This window comes from Bombina bombina, chromosome 1 (genome assembly GCF_027579735.1).
Source record: "Bombina bombina isolate aBomBom1 chromosome 1, aBomBom1.pri, whole genome shotgun sequence".
NCBI classification, from domain to species: domain Eukaryota; kingdom Metazoa; phylum Chordata; class Amphibia; order Anura; family Bombinatoridae; genus Bombina; species Bombina bombina.
In genome coordinates, this window is record NC_069499.1 from 1,151,704,804 (window position 1) to 1,151,725,103 (window position 20,300).

The 20,300-nt window shown below is 38.9% G+C and overlaps 1 protein-coding gene across 2 annotated transcripts in view; it reads right to left on the bottom strand.

Moving 5' to 3' along the window:
- Nucleotides 1–20,300, bottom strand: part of LOC128646139 (alanyl-tRNA editing protein Aarsd1-B) — a 192,509-nt gene that overhangs the window by 110,617 nt on the left and 61,592 nt on the right. The window contains exons 3-7 of one of the 2 annotated variants that reach the window (XM_053699575.1): nucleotides 19,922–19,988; nucleotides 19,730–19,828; nucleotides 16,261–16,350; nucleotides 13,885–13,947; nucleotides 11,947–12,325 (exon numbers count right to left, since the gene is read on the bottom strand). In XM_053699575.1, the coding sequence (XP_053555550.1) occupies nucleotides 12,314–12,325; nucleotides 13,885–13,947; nucleotides 16,261–16,350; nucleotides 19,730–19,828; nucleotides 19,922–19,988 (331 nt within the window). In that variant the 3' untranslated portion in view covers nucleotides 11,947–12,313. Of the gene's footprint in view, nucleotides 1–11,946; nucleotides 12,326–13,884; nucleotides 13,948–16,260; nucleotides 16,351–19,729; nucleotides 19,829–19,921; nucleotides 19,989–20,300 lie in introns of those variants that run through there. The other variant, XM_053699577.1, reaches the window with a different exon arrangement.

Here is a 20,300-nt window from a genome sequence, read left to right on the forward strand (position 1 = left end):
CCCACAAAGAGATATACTGATGATATTTTTGCATTTGTGGGCAAAACACATAAGTAGCCTCCCACCACCCCAGATACAAGTTGGCATATGTAGGAGTACAAGCTGTCCCCATGGAAGTGCCACATGTTTGCAGAAATTTTTTTTATTATCAAAAGTGAAGAAGTTGTGACTGAGTAAGAATTTTAATAAGGTGATTAGAAATTCTTTAGTTTCATTGTTCATGTTTAGTTCTCCTTTCAAGAAATGACTAACTGCTCGTATACAAGGATTCAACATCTCATGTCACCAAATATGTGTTTTCATTCACATTAACATTCTCCAATTTGTTTAATATATGCATGGTATCTCTAGTATAGGATAGTAGGTCGGTTACGTATTTTCTCAAGCGTGCATCTAGATATTTGCTAGCATTCTCGCACATAGATTGATTACCGGATACAATAGGGTGACCAGGTGGTTTTGATTTATTTTTATGTATCTTAGGGAGTAAAGTAAAGTGTGGCAACCCTTGGTTTTTGAACACTCAGGAAATAATTTTCTTTGTTATCAATAATGCCCAATGTGAAAGCATTTATGATTAAATTATTGTATTTGGTGCAAAAATCATTTGTGGGATCTGAAAATAGCCTTCTACAATCGTTTTCATTACTAAGCTGTTTCTGTGGCTCAGTAATATACATATCATAGGACCAGATCACTATATTCCCCTTTATCACTGGGCTAGATGAGAACATCATCCCATTTTGTATTTCAATTAGTGCCTTCCTTTCCTTATAAGATAGATTATGATTACCGATTGTTGTATCTATCTTCAGTAAGTCTTCACACACTAGATTGAGGAATGTTGTAATTTGGGGGGAAACATGGCTGGGGGGACAAATGTGGACTTATTTTTCACAATTTCCCTTATTCATTGTAAGTCTCCCCAAGCCCTTGTGTTTCTTGCAATAATGATAATAAATTATTCAAGTCCTCCTGATCATCTTTATTCAGAGTTGAAGCCATGTTACTAGCACCAAAATACTTCTTTAATAACAATTTCCTGGCAAATAGGTGAACATCTTTAACTGTATTGAATTTTTGGATTGAGTGGGTGGGGACAAAAGAAATACCTTTTTTGAGTACACCCAGATGTTGGTCAGTTAGGGTTTCAGAAGAGAGATTTATTACTTGTAAGTTCTCTTCTTCTGTGTTTTGGGGGCCCTCATTGATCTGGTGTGTATTGAGGTTCTTGGGTTTCTTTCAACCTCATCTGGTGTGTTTACTAAAGGGGCAGAACCTGAGTGTGGAGTTATTCTATTTCTTCTATTACCTTTTTTTCCTTAGGAATTGTATCCTCTTTATCAGATAAATCAGAGTCTGTTGTTTCACTATCAGTTTTATTGGTGTCACTGTTATCATTTCTGTTTTTCTAGAGATACACTCTTTTGGTTTGATAGTCATTGAGGTCCCTGAAATCTTTCTTTCTTTTCAGAGATGAATTTAGCGAACCTGTTTCTTTCATCATTCATCTTTTTATAAGATTTTTGAAAATCCTCTTTAATCTCATACATTTTTAGATCAAAGCTCATTCGTTCTATTTCTAAATTAATCTCTGAAAGTTTTTCTTCCTCATATTCTATTAGCAATTTGATCAATTTGACAGCACATTCAGTGAGTACAGTTTCTCACTTCTTTTTAAATTCCTCAAATCGCTAAAGGAAGGAAATGTTTTTATTCGTAAACCTCTAGGAAAAACATTGTTCTCAATATAAAAGTTAAACATTCCTATATTCCATTGTCTCTTTGTCTGTTTTTTAAAGAATTTTGTAAGGTCTTTCAGTTTTTGTCCCCATCTCAAACTCTCATCATCTATTTCTTTGATCCTCTTATTTTGTAAAGTTAGGGTATCTTTAATAACATTGTCTGTACATTAGAAAAGGGATAACAAATTACTACTGTGGCTAAACACTTTCTGACACATCACAATGCCAACCCAAAGGCCTTAAAATGCTGGGGTCTGGATACAAAAGCCCCCCCCCCCCCAAAAAAAAAAACTTTTAGGCCTTTTTTTTCCCTTAATATTTATTTGGGTCAGTGTGTAAAACGTTTTTTTTTCCATAACAGTTCAAAAGAAAATGGGCTAGCAAAACACTTGCATACAGGTGGGTTGAATAGCTGCATCTCATACCATTTTCTCCCTGAGAGAAGGGAGAGAAAAGAAGGGGAGGGGAGAAAAGGGAGGGAAAGGAAAGAATGAAGGGAGGGAGAGAGTGGGGGGAGAGGAGAAAAAGAGGGAGGGGAAAGAAAGGAGTGAAAGAAGGCAGGAAGGGAGGGAGTTGAGAGAAAGAAGGGAGGGAGGGAAAGAAGGGAGGGAGGGAAAGAAAGAAAGAAAGAAAGAAAGAAAGAAAGGAGGGAGGGAGTTGAGGGAGGAAGGGAGGGAGAAAGGGAAAAACGAGAGAAAAGAGGAAGGGAGGGAAAGAAGAATACACTATGAAACAGCCCTTCACATGCAACAACATACAGTAATTACCATCATTCAAGTAATTAAACGTTTTAAGTGTCTGTTTTCTATTTACTCCGTGGGTTCATGAATGCAGAGAAAGCTAGCTATAAGAGTTTATGATTAGACATCAAAAGCTGATCTAAGCAGTGCACAGACGCATCCAGTCTGTTAGTTACTAAGACCTGCAATAAGCACTGTGCTCGCAGACCCACCACAGCTGACAAGGGGAGGCAGCATATTGGCACAAGGTCTTCTCCTCCAGCCTCACCTTGTAAGCATATCCCCAGGCAAATTTCTCACCAAGAACGCTTCCACTGCAAAAATGCCGGCGGCTCTACATGAATCAACGGTTTAAAAGAGCACTGCCTGTGAAGAGCGACCTTAATCAGCGCACGTGCCTTGTCTTCTCTGTAAAAGCCTGCACTTTATCGATCACTGTACTGTGTGCTAGCTTTTAGAGGGAGGATAGGGCAGATTTGCTGCCCCTCCCAAATCTGCTGCCCTAGGCACCGGCCTTGTTGGCCTAGGCCATAATACGCCCCTGACTGTTGCAATATCTGTGGCTCCTCGTGTGATCTGCTTAATCCACCGATTATCACAGTTGTTCTGCAACATCCACAGACATCAACCTCATCTTTACCTAGATTGGGAACCATAGCATTGATTTATATACAATTTGCAGAGTTTGTAAAAACTAGACCCAGATCTGGACAGTTGACCTCAGGCAGTGGCCTTTCAACAGGGACTCAACAGCCCCCCCTCCTTGTAAATCTGGTTAAAATTTTGTCCTGAAAATGGAGACTCTAGACAGATGGGAATACACGGTGGCTCAGCTCATGCAAAATTACTACCAAAGCTTAAAGAAAGAGCTATGTAACCTTCTTCTGATACCACAATCTATCGAAAGAGTGCAACCCGCAATCATGGACCGGTCAACAAGGGACTATAATAGTGGATCTACGTCTGTCACAGGACCGGCCAGCGCAAAGATACCTCACATCTACAGTCAGACGGGTTATGCACGCCACCTATACAAAGAACCTCTACTTACCTTGGAACATCAACGGGAGAGCCTTGTGGCCTAAAGAGTCCTAATGTGTGATCTGAAACCATCCATTATTCAAGTGCAGACCATATCTGAACCTGTGGTGAGAGCTGAGGTCTTACCTGATTTGATAGAGGCGACTGACACCCGAGCTGCTGTTGTGGTCCATACCGGGAAACAGTGAAAGGTGTATTTTGGAACTGCAGCTCCAGAGTTTTTTGGTCTGAGTAGTGAGGCCAGGGCCGTTCATCCACTCCCGACTTTGGCTAGCGCTGGTGACATAGTAGGCGATTAACTTTGTTTTGCTCATGAAAACTGGAGGTATGTGATAACTGAACAATTGCTGGAGTCTACTAGATGGGTCTGGCAACTTTATTATTCAGAGCTCAATACTCCATAGAGAGCTCCTCAGGACTTGTGACTTGGAGTGGGATGAGTATGATCCATGTACCAGGACTAATGCCTATGTTAAAGCTAGAGAGAAACCATAGTAAGATGATATTTGTGCTCATCAATATCCATGTTGGTATAAGTCCTAAGTGATTAATAAGCTACTGTGTTCTAGAGGACACTCTGAGACTTCAATAATAGCCATATGCTCTTCCATACCCTCCACTGCATTTTGTTTCCATACATATCCTTTAATTCTTAATCCGAGTGGTATGAAGTGCTTTATGATACCCATATGCACTTTAGTCAAGTTGCTCATTATATACTGATAATATATGTTAGCTGTTCAACCTAAGTTAAACTTGTTATGAGCTGTAGATGTTCTAGCCAGAATTGACCCACTGTAATAGGTTTGTATACAGTAGTCTCCATAGCTTTCTGAATAACCCAGAATGTGCACTATTTTTGTTGATAGTTAAGTGTGTTACCACATAATTGCTGTTTATTGTATTCCTACAACTAATTTGCCACTTCTATATGAGTAAGACCATACATAGCCAAATATCATAGTGCTCACAATGGACATAGTATAGATAGTGTTTTAACCCCAGTTGCAAAATGTTGATAGTTTATTACAGACCTTTGTGTATAACATACACCCACACTAGAGGGCTGAACTTTACCACTTTAACTTTCATTCCCTACTTAGGTTCAACCTAATATTGCATCCTATAGCATTTTATTCCTATATAGATATAAAATAATACTGTAGTGAGGTTTAAAGGGGCTTAAACTTGCTCTTTAAATATATATGTACTTTGTATAGTACCCTAATATATTTCAGGTTTCTTTTCACCTTGCAATGAAGGTAGGGATCTATCTACTGTTGATTGGTCATCCTAATTCATTCTATTATGTTGATGTGCTGTCTGCGGTTGGGATAGCGCATCTTAGTCTTCTCTCAATGACCACTAAAATTAAAGTGAAGTTCAATTTCGATGAATTAGTGCCCGGTTTTTAATAATCCTATTAAAAACAAGGGCACTTTAATTCATCAAAATTGACATTTCACAAATTTTCTTGAAAAACTTAACTTTTAATCGTGGCAGCCGCTCCAGCACTTCCTCCGCCCGTCGCAAGCCGTCTTCGCGGGTTCAAAATGACGAATCTGGTTTCCTCCAATCACAGCATTGCATCTGGCCAAGATTCCCCCGGGGGGGGGGAGCCGTGATGGGAGGAAGCCGGATTCATCATTTCTGACGTCTGCAGAGGCTTCCGACGGCCGTGGGAATCGCTGGAGCGGTAGCCAGAATGAAAAGGTAAGTTTTTGAAGAAAAAGAGGGAAATGTCAATTTTGATGAATTAAAGTGCCCTTGTTTTTAATAGGATTATTAAAAACCGGGCACTAATTCATCAAAATTGACCTTCACTTTAATAGGCAATTGCTTGCCTGTAAGAACATAACTTGTACAGAATTATTTTACCCCCTTTTTACAATTGACTTTTATAACTATAGATACAGGAATGAAATGTACCCTAGAGTATTTGTGTCTGCACTACCAACTGTTTGTATGATAGCTCTAGACATTTACAGATAACTATATTGTCTCTTTTTGAACACTATAAAGACATTGCAGTCTTCTCTTATTTCATTTGGTTCATCTGAAATGTCAATAATGATGGTTCCTTTATTATTATGCCTGTTCACTTTAGATAATGGGTCCTAATTGTCCCTTACACTCCTACCTTTAATTGTGCTCAGCTTTTAGCAGTCCAAAAGTGGCTGATACATTTTACTATGGGGAAATTATTAATCAGTAAGATTTAACATATAGATGGATATATCTCATGTTATTATTTAAAAGTGAGATCTTTGCAATGTAAAAAAACATAATTTATGCTTACCTGATAAATTTATTTCTCTTGTAGTGTATCCAGTCCACGGATCATCCATTACTTATGGAATATATTCTCCTTCCCAACAGGAAGCTGCAAGAGTCCACCCACAGCAAAGCTGCTATATAGCTCCTCCCCTAACTGCCATATTCAGTCATTCGACCGAAAACATGCAGAGAAAGGAAAAACCATAGGGTGCAGTGGTGACTGTAGTTCAAATTAAAAAATTACCTGCCTTAAAGTGACAGGGCGGGCCGTGGACTGGATACACTACAAGAGAAATAAATTTATCAGGTAAGCATAAATTATGTTTTCTCTTGTTAAGTGTATCCAGTCCACGGATCATCCATTACTTATGGAATACCAATACCAAAGCTAAAGTACACGGATGATGGGAGGGACAAGGCAGGTACTTAAACGGAAGTTACCACTGCCTGTAAAAAACCCTTTCTCCCAAAAATAGCCTCCGAAGAAGCAAGGTATCAAATTTGTTAAATTTGAAAAGTATGAAGCGCAGAACAAGACTCTGTCTTGTAAATCTGTTCAACAGAAGCCACATTTAAAAAAGGCCCAAGTGAAAACCACAGCTCTAGTAGAATGAGCTGTAATCCCTTCAGGAGGCTGCTGTCCAGCAGTCTCATAAGCTAAATGAATTATGCTTTTTAACCAAAAAGACAGAGAGGCTGCTGAAGTCTTTTGACCTCTCCTCTGTCCAGAATAGACAACAAACAAGGTGAACGTTTGATGAAAACTGTAGTAGCTTGTAAGTAAAACTTTAAAGCACAAACCACGTCCAATATTGTGTAATAGACGTTCCTTCTTTGAGGAAGGATTAGGATACAAGCATGGAACAACTATCTCTTGAGTGATGTACTTGTTAGATACCACCTTAGGAAAAAACCCAGGTTGGTACGCAGGACTACCTTATCCGTACGAAGGACCAAATAAGGAGAATCACATTGTAACACAGATAACTTGGAGACTCTACGAGTCGAGGAATTAGCTACCCAAAAGGAACTTTCCAAGATAAAGATTGATATCTATGGAACAAAAAAGGTTCAAACGGAACTTCTTGAAGAACCTTAAGAATCAGGTTTAAGCTCCATGGCGGAGCAACAGTTTTAAACACAGGCTTGGATCTAACCAAAGCCTGACCAAATGCCTGAACGTCTAGAATACCTGCCAGATGCTTGTGCAAAAAAATAGACAGAGTAAAAATCTGTCCCCTTTTAAGGAATTAGCTGACAACCCTTTTCTCAAAAACATCTTGGAGAAAAGATAATATCCTGGGAATCCAGACTTTACTCCATGAGTAACCCTTGGATTCATAACAATCAGATATTTACACCATATCTATGTTCAATTTTCCTAGAGACAGGCTTTCATGTCTGTATTAAGGTATCAATGACTGACTCGGAGAAGCCATGCTTTGATAACATCAAGCGTTCAGTCTCCAGGCAGTCCATCTCAGATTGATTCTATTTAGATGGTTGAAAGGACCCTGAGGTAGAGGGACCTGTCTCTGAAGCAGAGACCGTGATGGAAAGGATGACATGTCCACCAGATCTGCATACCAGGTCCTGCGTGGCTACGCAGGCGCTGTCAAAAACACCAAAGCCCTCTCCTGCTTGGTCTTGACCTCCGGAGGAAATCCCACTCCCCCGGAAGAAAAGTCTGACGACTTAGAAAATCCACCTCCCAGTTCTCAACACCTGGGATATGGATAGCTGATAGACAAGAGTGAGTCTCTGTCCAGTGAATTATTGTAAGACTTCTAACATCGCTAGGGAACTTCTGTTCCCCCTTGATGGCTGATGTAAGCCACAGTCGTGTATATTGTCCGACTGAGTATGATGTACCTCAGAGTTGCTAACTGAGGCCAAGTCTGAAGAGCATGGAATATCACTCCCAGTTCCAGAATATTTATTAGAAGGAGGGTCTCCTCCTAAGTCCACTATCCCTGAGCCTTCAGGGAGTTCCAGACTGCATCCCAACCTAAAAGGCTGGCATCTATTGTAACAATTGTCCCATCTGACCTGCGGAAGGTCATACCCTTGGACAGATGGACCCGACATAGTCACCAGAGAAGAGAATCTCTGGTCTCTTGGTCCAGGTTTAACAGGGGGACAAATCTGTGTAATCCCCGTTCCTCTGACTGAGCATGCATAGTTGCAGCGGTCTGAAATGTAGACGTGCAAACGGTACTATGTCCCTTGCCGCTACCATTAAGCCGATTTCATTCATGTACTGAGCCACCGAAGGGCGCGGATGGGATGAAAAAAACACGGCAGAAATTTAGAAACTTTGACAACCTGGACTCCGTCAGGTAAATTTTCATTTCTACAGAATCTATCAGAGTCCCTAGGAGGGAAACCCTTGAGATTGGGGATAGAGAACTCTTTCCTTGTTCACTTTCCACCCATGTGATCTCAGAAATGCCAGTACTACGTCCGTATGAGACTGGGCAATTTGGATGTTTGACGCCTGTATCAGGATGTCGTCTAAATAAGGGGCCACTTCTATGCCCCGCGGTCTAAGGACCGCCAAAGCGACCCCAGAACCTCCATAAAGATTCTTGGGGCTGTAGATATCCCAAAGGAAAGAGCTACAAACTGGTAATGCCTGTCTAGAAAGGCAAACCTGAAAAACGATGGTGATCTTTATGCATCACAATGTGAGGATAAGCATCCTTCAAATCCATTGTAGTCCTCTATTGACTCTCCTGGATCATAGTTAAGATGGTACGAATAGTTTCCATCTTAAATGACGGAATTCTGAGGAATTTGTTTAAGATCTTTAGATCCAAAATAGGTCTGAAGGTTCCCTCTCCTTGGGAACCACAAACAGATTTGAGTAAAAACTCTGTCCCTGTTCCTCTCTTGGAACTAGATGGATCTCGTACACAATGTAAGAATGCCTCCTTCTTTATCTGGTTTGCAGATAATTGTGAAAGGCGAAATCTCCCCTTTTTTGGGGGGGGAATCTTTGAAATCCAGAAGATATCTCTGGGATATAAATTCCAATGCCTAGGGATCCTGGGCATCTCTTGCCCACGCCTGGGCAAAGAATGAAAGTCTGCCCCCTATAGGATCCGTTACCGGATAGGGGTCCGTTCCTTCATGCTGCCTTAGAGGCAGCAGCAGGCTCCTTGGCCTGCTTATCTTTGTTCCAGGTCCGATTGTCTCCAGACCGCCTTGGACTGAGCAAAAATTCCCTCTTGTTTTGCCTTAGAGGAAGAGGATGCCACACCTGCCCTGAAGTTTTTAAAAGGTACGCAAATTAGACTTTTTTTTTTTTTGCCCTTGATTTAGACCTATCCTGAGGAAGGGCATGACCTTTTCCTCCAGTGATATAAGCAATAATCTCCTTCAAACCAGGCCCGAATAGGGTCTGCCCCTTGAAGGGAAGTTAAGTAGCTTATTTATTAAAGTCACGACAGCTGACCATGATATAAGCCATAGCGCTCTGCGCGCCAGTATAGTAAAAAACAGAATTCTTAGCCGTTAGTCTAGTCAAATGAACAAGGCATCAGAAAACAAAGGAATTGGCTAGCATAAGCTTGTCAAATATATTCATCCAATGGAGTCGCTTAACTGTAAAGCCTCATCAAGAGACTCAACCCAGAACGCCGCAGCAGCAGTGACAGAAGCAATGTATGCAAGGGGCTGCAGGATAAAACCCTGTTGAATAAACATTTTTTATCCATTGGATCTAAAAAGCACAACTGTCCTCGTCAGAGGTAGTGGTACGCTTAGCTAGAGTAGAAACTCTTCTCTCCACCTTAGGAACTGTCTGCCAGAAGTCCCGTGTGGTGGTAACTATTAGAAAACATTCTTCTAAAAAATAGGAGGGGAAGAGAACGGCACACCTGGTCTATCCCATTCCTTATTAAAAAAAATTTTAGTAAACCTCTTTAGGTATTGGAAAAACATCAGTACACACCGGCACTGCATATTATTTATCCAGTCTACACAATTTCTCTGGCCCTGCGATTGTACACATTCATTCAGAGCAGCCAAAGCCTCCCTGAGCAACAAGTGGAGGTTCTCAAGCATAAATTTTAAATGTAGAAATATCAGAATCAGGTTAAATCATCTTCCCTGAGTCAAAAAAATAAAAATAATCACCCACAGACTAAGCATATTGTGAGGTAGTATCATACATGGTTCTTAAAGCGTCTGTATGCTCTGTATCTACCCCCAGAGCTAACTGCTTTCCTTTAATTTCAGGTAGTCTGACTAATACTGCTGCCAGAATATTATTCACCACCTTTGCCATGTCTTGTAAAATAAACGCTATGGGCGCCCTTGATGTACTTGGCGCCATTTGAGCGTGAGTCCCTGAAGCGGGAGTCGAAGGGTCTGACACGTGGGGAGAGTTAGTCGGCATAACTTTCCCCTCGACAGAATCCCCTGGTAAAGAAACGCTATGGGTGCCCTTGATGTACTTGGCGCCATTTGAGCGTGAGTCCCTAAAGCGGGAGTCAAAAGGTCTGACACGTGGGGAGAGTTAGTCGGCATAACTACCCCCACGACAGAATCCTCTGGTGATAATGTTTTTAAAGACAAAAAATGATCTTTATTGTTTAACATGAAATCAGTACATCTGGTACACATTCTAAGATGGGGTTCCACCATGGCTTTAAAACATAATGAACACAGAGCTTCCTCTATGTCAGACATGTTAGAACAGACTAATAATGAGACTAGTAAGCTTGGAAAACACTTTAAATCAAGTTAACAAGCAAATATATAAAACGTTACTGTGCCTTTAAGAGAAACAAATTTTGCCAAAATTTGAAATAACAGTGAAAAAAGGCAGTTAAACTAACAAAATTTTTACAGTGTATGTAACAAGTTAGCAGAGCATTGCACCCACTTGCAAATGGATGATTAACCCCTTAATACAAAAAACAGATTAACAAAACGAAAAATATGTTTTAAACAGTCATAACAGCTCCTACTTTTGAAGCCCTTTTGAGCCCTTCAGAGATGTCCTATAGCATGCAGGGGACTGCTGAGGGAAGCTGAATGTCACTGTTTGTAATTTTAACTGCACCAACTGTAACTTTTATACTATAACAGTGGAAAGCCTCAGGAAACTGTTTCTATGCAAAATTTAAGCCAGCCATGTGGAAAAAACTTAGGCCCCAATAAGTTTTATCACCAAACATATGTTAAAAAACGATTAAACATGCCAGCAAACGTTTTAAAACACATTTTTACAAGAGTATGTATCTCTATTAATAAGCCTGATACCAGTCGCTATCGCTGCATTTAAGGCTTTACTTACATTACTTCGGTATCAGCAGTATTTTCTTAGTCAATTCCATTCCTAGAAAAATATTTTACTGCACATACCTTATCTGCAGGAAAACCTGCACGCCATTCCCCCTCTGAAGTACCTCACTCCTCAGAATGTGTGAGAACAGCAAATGGATCTTAGTTACGTCTGCTAAGATCATAGAAAAACGCAGGCAGATTCTTCTTCCAAATACTGCCTGAGATAAACAGCACACTCCGGTGCCATTTAAAAATAACAAACTTTTGATTGAAGAATAAACTAAGTAGAAAGCACCACAGACTCTCACAACCTCCTATCTATGTTGAGGCTTGCAAGAGAATGACTGAATATGGCAGTTAGGGGAGGAGCTATATAGCAGCTTTGCTGTGGGTGGACTCTTGCAGCTTCCTGTTGGGAAGGAGAATATATTCCATAAGTAATGGATGATCCGTGGACTGGATACACTTAACAAGAGAAATAGCTTTCTGTTGCACATACATATATTGTGATTCTGTCTATGTACGGTTATTATGTCATGTTATATTGTTCACTTCGTTGCACTTGATGATTTTATATGTGATATTTTAACCTCAATAAAAATTATAAAAAAAAAAAAATAAGAAATTGTAGGTGATGTCAAGTAAATGTATTACAAATGAATACATGTGCATTCAGCAGTTTCGTTAACTGCTGAATGTCGAAGAAGGTGGCCACTCGTGGAATTCAGATCATTTCACAGATTTATTCTTGTGAAAGTGTAACAGATACACAAAAAGAAACATAATACTGTAAATCAAAAAATAATTACTTTATTAATGTAAAAATTTGAAAACAAGAACAGCTGAGATAATTTGTAATGTATATTTATTTAAATTTTTTTCACAACTATATATCCTTTTTAATTGCCACAGTGGTCCTAGGAAAAAAATAAAAATAGTAAAATAATGTAGTACAACCAAGAAAGAATTTTTGCAGTTATATAAATGTTCTTATTTGTGAAATATGTGTGTTATATATTTCTCAGCTTTTTTCAAATACATTCTCTGATATAAGAATCATTGTATTAGTTGAATATGACAACACTGCTTTGGGAAATTAAAACAGCTAGATATTATTCAGATGGCCAAAAGGAGATGACTTCATGATGAATATTTCCAGACACCATCTTTGCAAATCCCCATGGACCAGATCAGTAAATTTATTATGTTATTCTCTCATATTTCATCCTAAAAGTTGAATAAAAGAGTATGGTTGATTAATAATAAATAAATCACTTTTGCCACAAGTAGTTTGTAGTACATAATGGTCCTCTGCAAAAACTGCAACTTATTTCAGATTATTTGATTTTAACCTTTTTTCCCCCCCAACATTCAGGTGCACCAATTCACAATAATAACAGTTAAAGCACTCCCAGCATACACTCAAATTTAATTGGGATATAGGAAAATTAGCATGTTATGTAAATTCTCTATCTGTTACTGTGTGAGACACTTGTGACACTTTTTGCATATGAATTTCAGAGGCTTTGCACTTAAAGGGACAACACTATGCCATTTTGTGTTTTGGGAAACACCACATTTTTTTATATTTTAACTTTATTTACAGTGTGCTAAGTTTTATAGATAAGAGTTTTAGCTGTTATCACAATAATACATTTTTACCTTCATAAAATACATTATATTAGTAGGTTCATTTTACACAGATTCCTTCAGAAACAGAACCTTGTACTTATATTTATAAATTTAATGAATCCCCTTTAGACCCCGCTAAATGTTAGATTTTCCCTACACAGATCGATCATGTATAAAGGAGCTGTGTGGTAAGTGTTTTACAATATCTTTCAACCTAAGCATTTTAATAAATGCAAGTATATTGAGAAAATCATTTGGAAAATATATCTATTTTTTGTTTTTGCAAATAAACATGACATCTGTAATAAAGGTATATCAGACTGCCTTTGAGTGTCTCATCTGAGTTTATCATAGTAGGTAGGTGCAATTTTCCTTAAAAAAATGAAGTTTACTTCCTGGGCATAATATGAAGCGCTCTGCATTTTTATGTAAAATAATTAAAACTAATGATTTTCTTGCACATCAACGGTCTCTTATTATCAGTGAAACTTTGTAGCTGTTAGTAGATAACAAATGTGTTGTAGATACCACTTAGATCACACAAAGCTTATAAAGCCCCTAGCAGGCAGGTGGTTGGACAGCTGTGTACACTTTTAAGAATTTGGTTTGTTTGTGGCATTTAATTCACTGACGTATTTTCTCCATTTGTTTCTATATATCAGCATTGCAAGCTCATGCACAGTTCTGCCCCTGTATTTCTCAATCTGCCTGGGTTTTTGACATATTTGTAAGAAATACATCACTGTACCTTTTAAAAAATAGGGCTGAATTGGTGCTTGTTTTCATACTGAGAAAAATAACAAATATAGTGACAAAAAATAATCTCTTAGCTGTCTAATCCACATTCTATTTATTTTTGTTTTTGTTATTATTCTGTCAAATGATAGATTCTAATACACCAGAATATCTTATCAACGACCTTCTTTCTAGAACATTTTCAATGTAACCGCTTTTTCTTTTATACAAAAATATCTGATAAGCTTTTTTAAAAGCTTATCAAAATCTATATACAAAATCAATTATGTTCTATACAAGGAGTGATCTACAAATGATTTAGTGATTGTATTCCAATATATTGTGATCTATCTATATGTGTAATCAATAGACTAAAATGCACTTATTTCAGATAAAATAATACCGCCACCTACACTTACATCTAAATCATCTAGGTCATCCATAGAGGGCGGAGCTCCCTTGTCCTTTACACTGTTGATTAGCTAAAAAAAAAAAAGGAGATTAATATAAGCAGAAGTATGTATTGTCTTATAACTGAATTCCTACCCTTAAAGGGACACTAAACCTAAAATGTTTCTTTCATGATTCAGGGAATTTGCTTCATTCTTTAGATATCCTTTGCTGAAGAAATAGCAATGCACATAGGTGAGCCAATCACATGAGGCATCTATGTGCAGCTACCAATCAACAGCTACTAAGCCTATCTAGATATGCCTTTCAGCAAAGGATATCAAAAGAATGAAGAAACATACGCCTAGATTTAGAGTTTTGCGGCCAAAGGGGTGCGTTAGCTACGCGTGTTTTTTTTCTAGCGCTGCTTCTAAACAACGCAGGTATTTAGAGTTCTCTGAAGGGCTGCGTTAGGCTCCAAAAAATGAGCGTACAGGCATATTTACCGCCACTTCAACTCTCAATACCAGCGTTGCTTACGGTAGCGGCTAGCTGGAAAAACGTGCTCGTGCACAATTCCCCCATAGGAAACAATGGGGCAGTTTGGGCTGAAAAAAAACCTAACACCTGCAAAAAAGCAGCGTTAAACTCCTAACGCAGCCCCATTGTTTCCTATAGGGAAACAGTTTCTAAGTCTGCACCTAACACCCTTATATGAACCCCGAGTCTAAACACCCCTAACCTTACACTTATTAACCCCTAATCTGCCGTCCCCACTATCGCTGACACCTGCATTATATTATTAACCCCTAATCTGCCGCTCCGTACACCGCCGCAACCTACATTATACCTATGTACCCCTAATCTGCTGCCCCTAACATTGCCGACACCTATATTATATTTATTAACCCCTAATCTGCCACCCCCAATGTCGCCGCTACCTACCTACACTTATTAACCCCTAATCTGCCGACCGGACATCGCCGCCACTATAATAAATGTATTAACCCCTAAATCGCCGCACTCGCAAACCGCCTCGCAAACCCTATAATAAATAGTATTAACCCCTAATCTGCCCCCCCAATGTCGCCGCTACCTTACCTACACTTATTAATTAGAATGAGAGCTTTATTATAGTGGCGGCAAGGTCCGGTCGGCAGATTAGGGTTAATAAGTGTAGGTAGGTAGCAGCGACGTTGGGGGGGCAGATTAGGGGTTAATAAATATTATGTAGGTGGCGGCGGTGTGCGGTCGGCAGATTAGGGGTTAAAATTTTTTATTAGAGTGGCGGCGATGTGGGGGGACCTCGGTTTAGGGGTACATAGGTAGTTTATGGGTGTTAGTGTACTTTAGAGCACAGTAGTTAAGATCTTTATAAACTGGCGTTAGCCCAGAAAGCTCTTAACTACTGACTTTTTTCTGCGGATGGAGTCTTGTCGGTAGATGGTGTACCGCTCACTTCAGCCAAGACTCTAAATACCGGCGTTAGGCAGATCCCATTGAAAACATAGGCTACGCAATTGGTGTAAGGGGATCTGCGGTATGGAAAAGTCGCGGCTTGGAAGTGAGCGTTAGACACTTTCCTGGCTGACTCTAAATACCAGCGGGCGGTAAAAAGCAGCGGTAGGAGCCCTTAACGCTACTTTTGACGGCTAACGCAGAACTCTAAATCTAGGCGATAGATAATAGAAGTAAATTAAAAAATGTACTTAAAATTGCATTCTCTTTCTAGATCATGAAAAAAAATGGGTTTAATGTCCCTTTAACCCTTTCTCGTGCTCTCTTGCTTTTTCCCTATACCCACATCATCTCATCTAATCGTGTTTACTAGCAAGGACATGACCTCTTTTCTCTCCCTCTTCACCAACAGGGGGCACAAGTGAACTATTTAATTTATGTCTGCTGCTTGGCACACCTACAATTATAGCTTTGGGCAGCTGCTTTAAGGAAATAAGTAAGCAAAGCCAAACTGGATTTTTGTATGTAAATGTTTAAATGGCTGATTTCTAACTAACTGGGAAATCCTCACATCCTGTGCCTTTTGAAGAACCACCAATCGGATGGTCCTCATTATCACTAAAATAAATGTGAAAATATTGTTTGTTAGTAAGAATTAATGATAACACCTTACAAATGCACACGCATCTTGATGATACAAGATTACCTGCCTAAACATACATGGGTCACTAGTGAGGTATCTCTCTCTCTCTCTCCCATTTAGCATTAGTTGGAACAGTACTACTGATATATTAGTTGCCATTTAAATTAAACCACTTCTGCTTCACTTTTTATTAGGCAAAAATGTAAGTATTTAAATATTTCTTATTTATAAGGCAGACATTTTTTTTCTATTATAGTGTCCCTTTAATTATGATGTTACAGGCAATCCCATTAGGATTACTTACATCTAGGTAATGTTCAGCCATAGCCATCTCGCCTTCCTCTTCAGAGTCCCAGTCTCTCCAGTTATCAAAGTCTACAGCTAGCCAAGATGGCTAAAAAAAAATATGACACAAGACCAGTTCAATTCGTTACAGAAGTTATTCACAACAATCATGCTAATACTTCATTAGGGGTTTCTGAATTTTAGTAAGGATGTGTCCTCTTTTTTTGCTGAGTATGTCAGTAGATCTACATGTGATCGATATATATATATATATGTGTGAAATTAATGTTATTAAACACCAAATGTGCTAAATCAGGACTTTATACTAAACTGTTTGCAGTGCTACTGGTTACTTAGAATCTCCCATCATTTAATTGTTTTGCATAGCTGTTATATAGCCATTTGTACAGTTCACACTTGAAGGTAACCTACATCTAATCAGCATTGTAGCTAAATCCTTATTTAATGGAAACAAAGGACTCTAGATCATTTACTGCCATTTTTTAATTACATTTTATGGAGGACAATTTCTTGTAGTTAGAAATTTGCAATAGACTTTAAAAAAAAAAAAAAAAAAATACCAGTAACGGTTTATCAACATACATTATAGTTTAAAAATGAAAATAGTGGTTTATTTTCTAATTTTAAATGAGTCACTGAAGTATTCTGTTATCACCTCTCATATCTGGATGGTTGAGGGCCGTTTTGCTGGATATTTCTAACCATGATTGTCTGGGGAGGCAGGATGAGGAAAATCCACATCCCCTAAGAGTTTGGTCCTTATATATACACATAAGCACCCACTGGAATCACTGTTTTGATGCTAGTGAGACACCATGTTTAAAATGGTGCACAGCTTATGCACAGCGAGCAACACTCTCCTACTGCACATGTTTCCACTTATATTATCTTGTTTGGGGCACTTCAATTATTTAATTTTCCCGCCCAGAACAGTTTCTGCAGACACCCATATTCTCTCTATGAACATCTTACAAATATATGAAAAAAATTGTGTAATTAAATCACTGAGCAAACTAACACCTAGATTACGAGTTTTACGTTAGAGGCTGTGCGGTGCGAACGAGCAGTTTTCCCTCACCGCTCACTTACCTGCAGCGCTGTTCCAATCAACCAATAGAATGCGAGCTCAATCCTATTGGCTGATTGGATCAGCCAATAGGATTGAACTTTAATCCTATTGGCTGATTGCATCAGCCAATAGGATTTTTTCTACCTTAATTCCGATTGGCTGATAGAATTCTATCAGCCAATCGGAATCTAAGGGACCCCATCTTGGATGACGTCACTTAAAGGTACCTTCATTCGTCGTTAGTCCGTCGGCAGAAGAGGATGCTCCGCATCGGATGTCTTGAAGATGGACCCGCTCCGCGCCGGATGGATGAAGATAGAAGATGCCGTCTGGATGAAGACTTCTGCCCAGCTGGAGGACCACTTCGCCCGGCTTGGATGAAGACTTCTCCCAGCTTCGTTGAGGACTTCGGCCCGGCTTGGATGAAGACGTCTCCCGGTAAATCGATCTTCAGGGGGTTAGTGTTAGGTTTTTTTAAGGGTGTATTGGGTGGGTTTTATTTTTAGGTTAGGGACTTTGGGCGGCAAAAGAGCTAACTGCCCTTTTAAGGGCAATGCCCATCCAAATGCCCTTTTCAGGGCAATGGGGAGCTTAGGTTTTTTTTAGATAGTATTTTATTTGGGGGGTTGGTTGTGTGGGTGGTGGGTTTTACTGTTGGGGGGGTTGTTTGTATTTTTTTTTTACAGGTAAAAAGAGCTGATTACTTTGGGGCAATGCCCCGCAAAAGGCCCTTTTAAGGGCTATTGGTAGTTTAGTTTAGGCTAGGTTTTTATTTTTTTATTTTGGGGGGCTTTTTTTATTTTAATAGAGCTATTAGATTAGGTGTAATTAGTTTAAATATCTGTAATTTGTTTATTATTTTCTGTAATTTAGTGGGGTTTCTTTTTGTACTTTAGCTAATTTAATTTACTTTATCTAATTGTGTGTAATTTATTTAATTGTATTTAATTTAGTAAATTTATTTAATTATAGTGTAGTGTTAGGTGTTATTGTAACTTAGGTTAGGTTTTATTTTACAGGTACTTTTGTATTTATTTTAGCTAGGTAGTTATTAAATAGTTAATAACTATTTAATAACTATTCTACCTAGTTAAAATAAATACAAACTTGCCTGTAAAATAAAAATAAACCCTAAGCTAGCTACAATGTAACTATTAGTTATATTGTAGCTAGCTTAGGGTTTATTTTATAGGTAAGTATTTAGTTTTAAATAGGAATAATTTAGTTAATGACAGTAATATTTATATAGATTTATTTAAATTATATTTAAGTTAGGGGGTGTTAGGTTTAGGGTTAGACTTAGGTTTAGGGGTTAATAACTTTAATATAGTGGCGGCGACGTTGGTGGCGGCAGATTAGGGGTTAATAATATAATGTAGGTGTCGGCGACATTGGGGAAGGCAGATTAGGGGTTAATAGATATAATGTAGGTGTTGGCGATGTTGGGGGCAGCAGATTAGGGGTTCATAAATATAATGTAGGTGGCGGCGGTGTCCGGAGTGGCAGATTAGGGGTTAATAATATAATGTAGGTGGCGGTGACATTGGGGAAGGCAGATTAGGGGTTAATAGATATAATGTAGGTGTCGGCGATGTTGGGGGCAGTAGATTAGGGGCTCATAAATATAATGTAGGTGACGGCGGTGTCCGTAGCGGCAGATTAGGGGTTAACATTTTTATTATAGTGTTTGCGATGCGGGAGGGCCTCGGTTTAGGGGTTAATAGGTAGTTTATGGGTGTTAGTGTACTTTTTAGCACTTTAGTTATGAGTTTTATGTTACGGCGTTGTACCATAAAACTCATAACTACTGACTTTTAAATGCCTTAGGGATCTTGACAGGGTAGGCTGTACCGCTCACTTTTTGGCCTCCCAGGACAGACTCGTAATATCAGCGCTATGGAAGTCCCATAGAAAAAAGACTTTACAAAGTTTACTTAAGTCGTTTTGCGGTAAGGCCAAACAAGTGTGCGGTGCCCCTAAACCTGCAAGACTCGTGATAGCAGCGGGCATAAAAAAACAGCGTTAGGACCTCTTAATGCTGCTTTTTTACCCTAACGCACAACTCGTAATCTAGCCGTAAGTGTCCAAAACAACTATGCATATGTCTTTACAAGTTTAAATGTATGGTGACCTGAAATAGAAAATTTACAGAAATTGCTATAGATACACCAGAAAAACATAGATTAACAAAAAAGTATATGAACTACCACGTTTAAAATGATGCACAGCAAGCAACTCTCTCTCCAGCTGCACGTTGACACTAATATTATGTTGTTTGGAGCATTTTATTAATGCCCCCCCCCCCTGACAAATTTCTGCAAGCATTGTGTTCTCAATATGGACATCTTACTTATGATAAGTTATAAGTCTCATTAAGTTTTGCCCAGGCAGGTCCTACCTTATGGTTTTCTTTTGTAAGTCGTGGCCAGGCTACTTTTTCTTTCCATTTCCTTAGAAAACAGGTTATAGATCTGTCAGATCGCTTCTCCCGTGAGTCCTACATACAAACAGTATATTAAATAGTTGCTTTAGAATAAGGAAACCATCCCAGCAACATGAAGATGAAGATCATTATCCTAAGCAGACATACCTTTGGTTGCACTCTGTCATACAACTGGATCTCATTGTACATTTGAATGTTATCTTCATTTATACAGCTGTACAACAAAATATAAGAAATATATTACATTACATACATCATGCTTATCATTTCCCATTTCTTATCCACCTGCTTACCTATAATATTAATGTATTGGCTAAACCCACGTCTCCTTCTAGCCCACATACCTGTAGAAATCTGCACACTCTAATTTTCAAAACATATTCTTATCGCCTCCCTCATACTTCCACTATAACATGCCCTGATCTTGCTACAGCCCACTTTAAAAATACTCTGCACTAGATACTCTTCCTCCTCCTCAACTGCGCAAAACCCCACACCATCAGTTACTGCCCTGGCACTCAGTAAA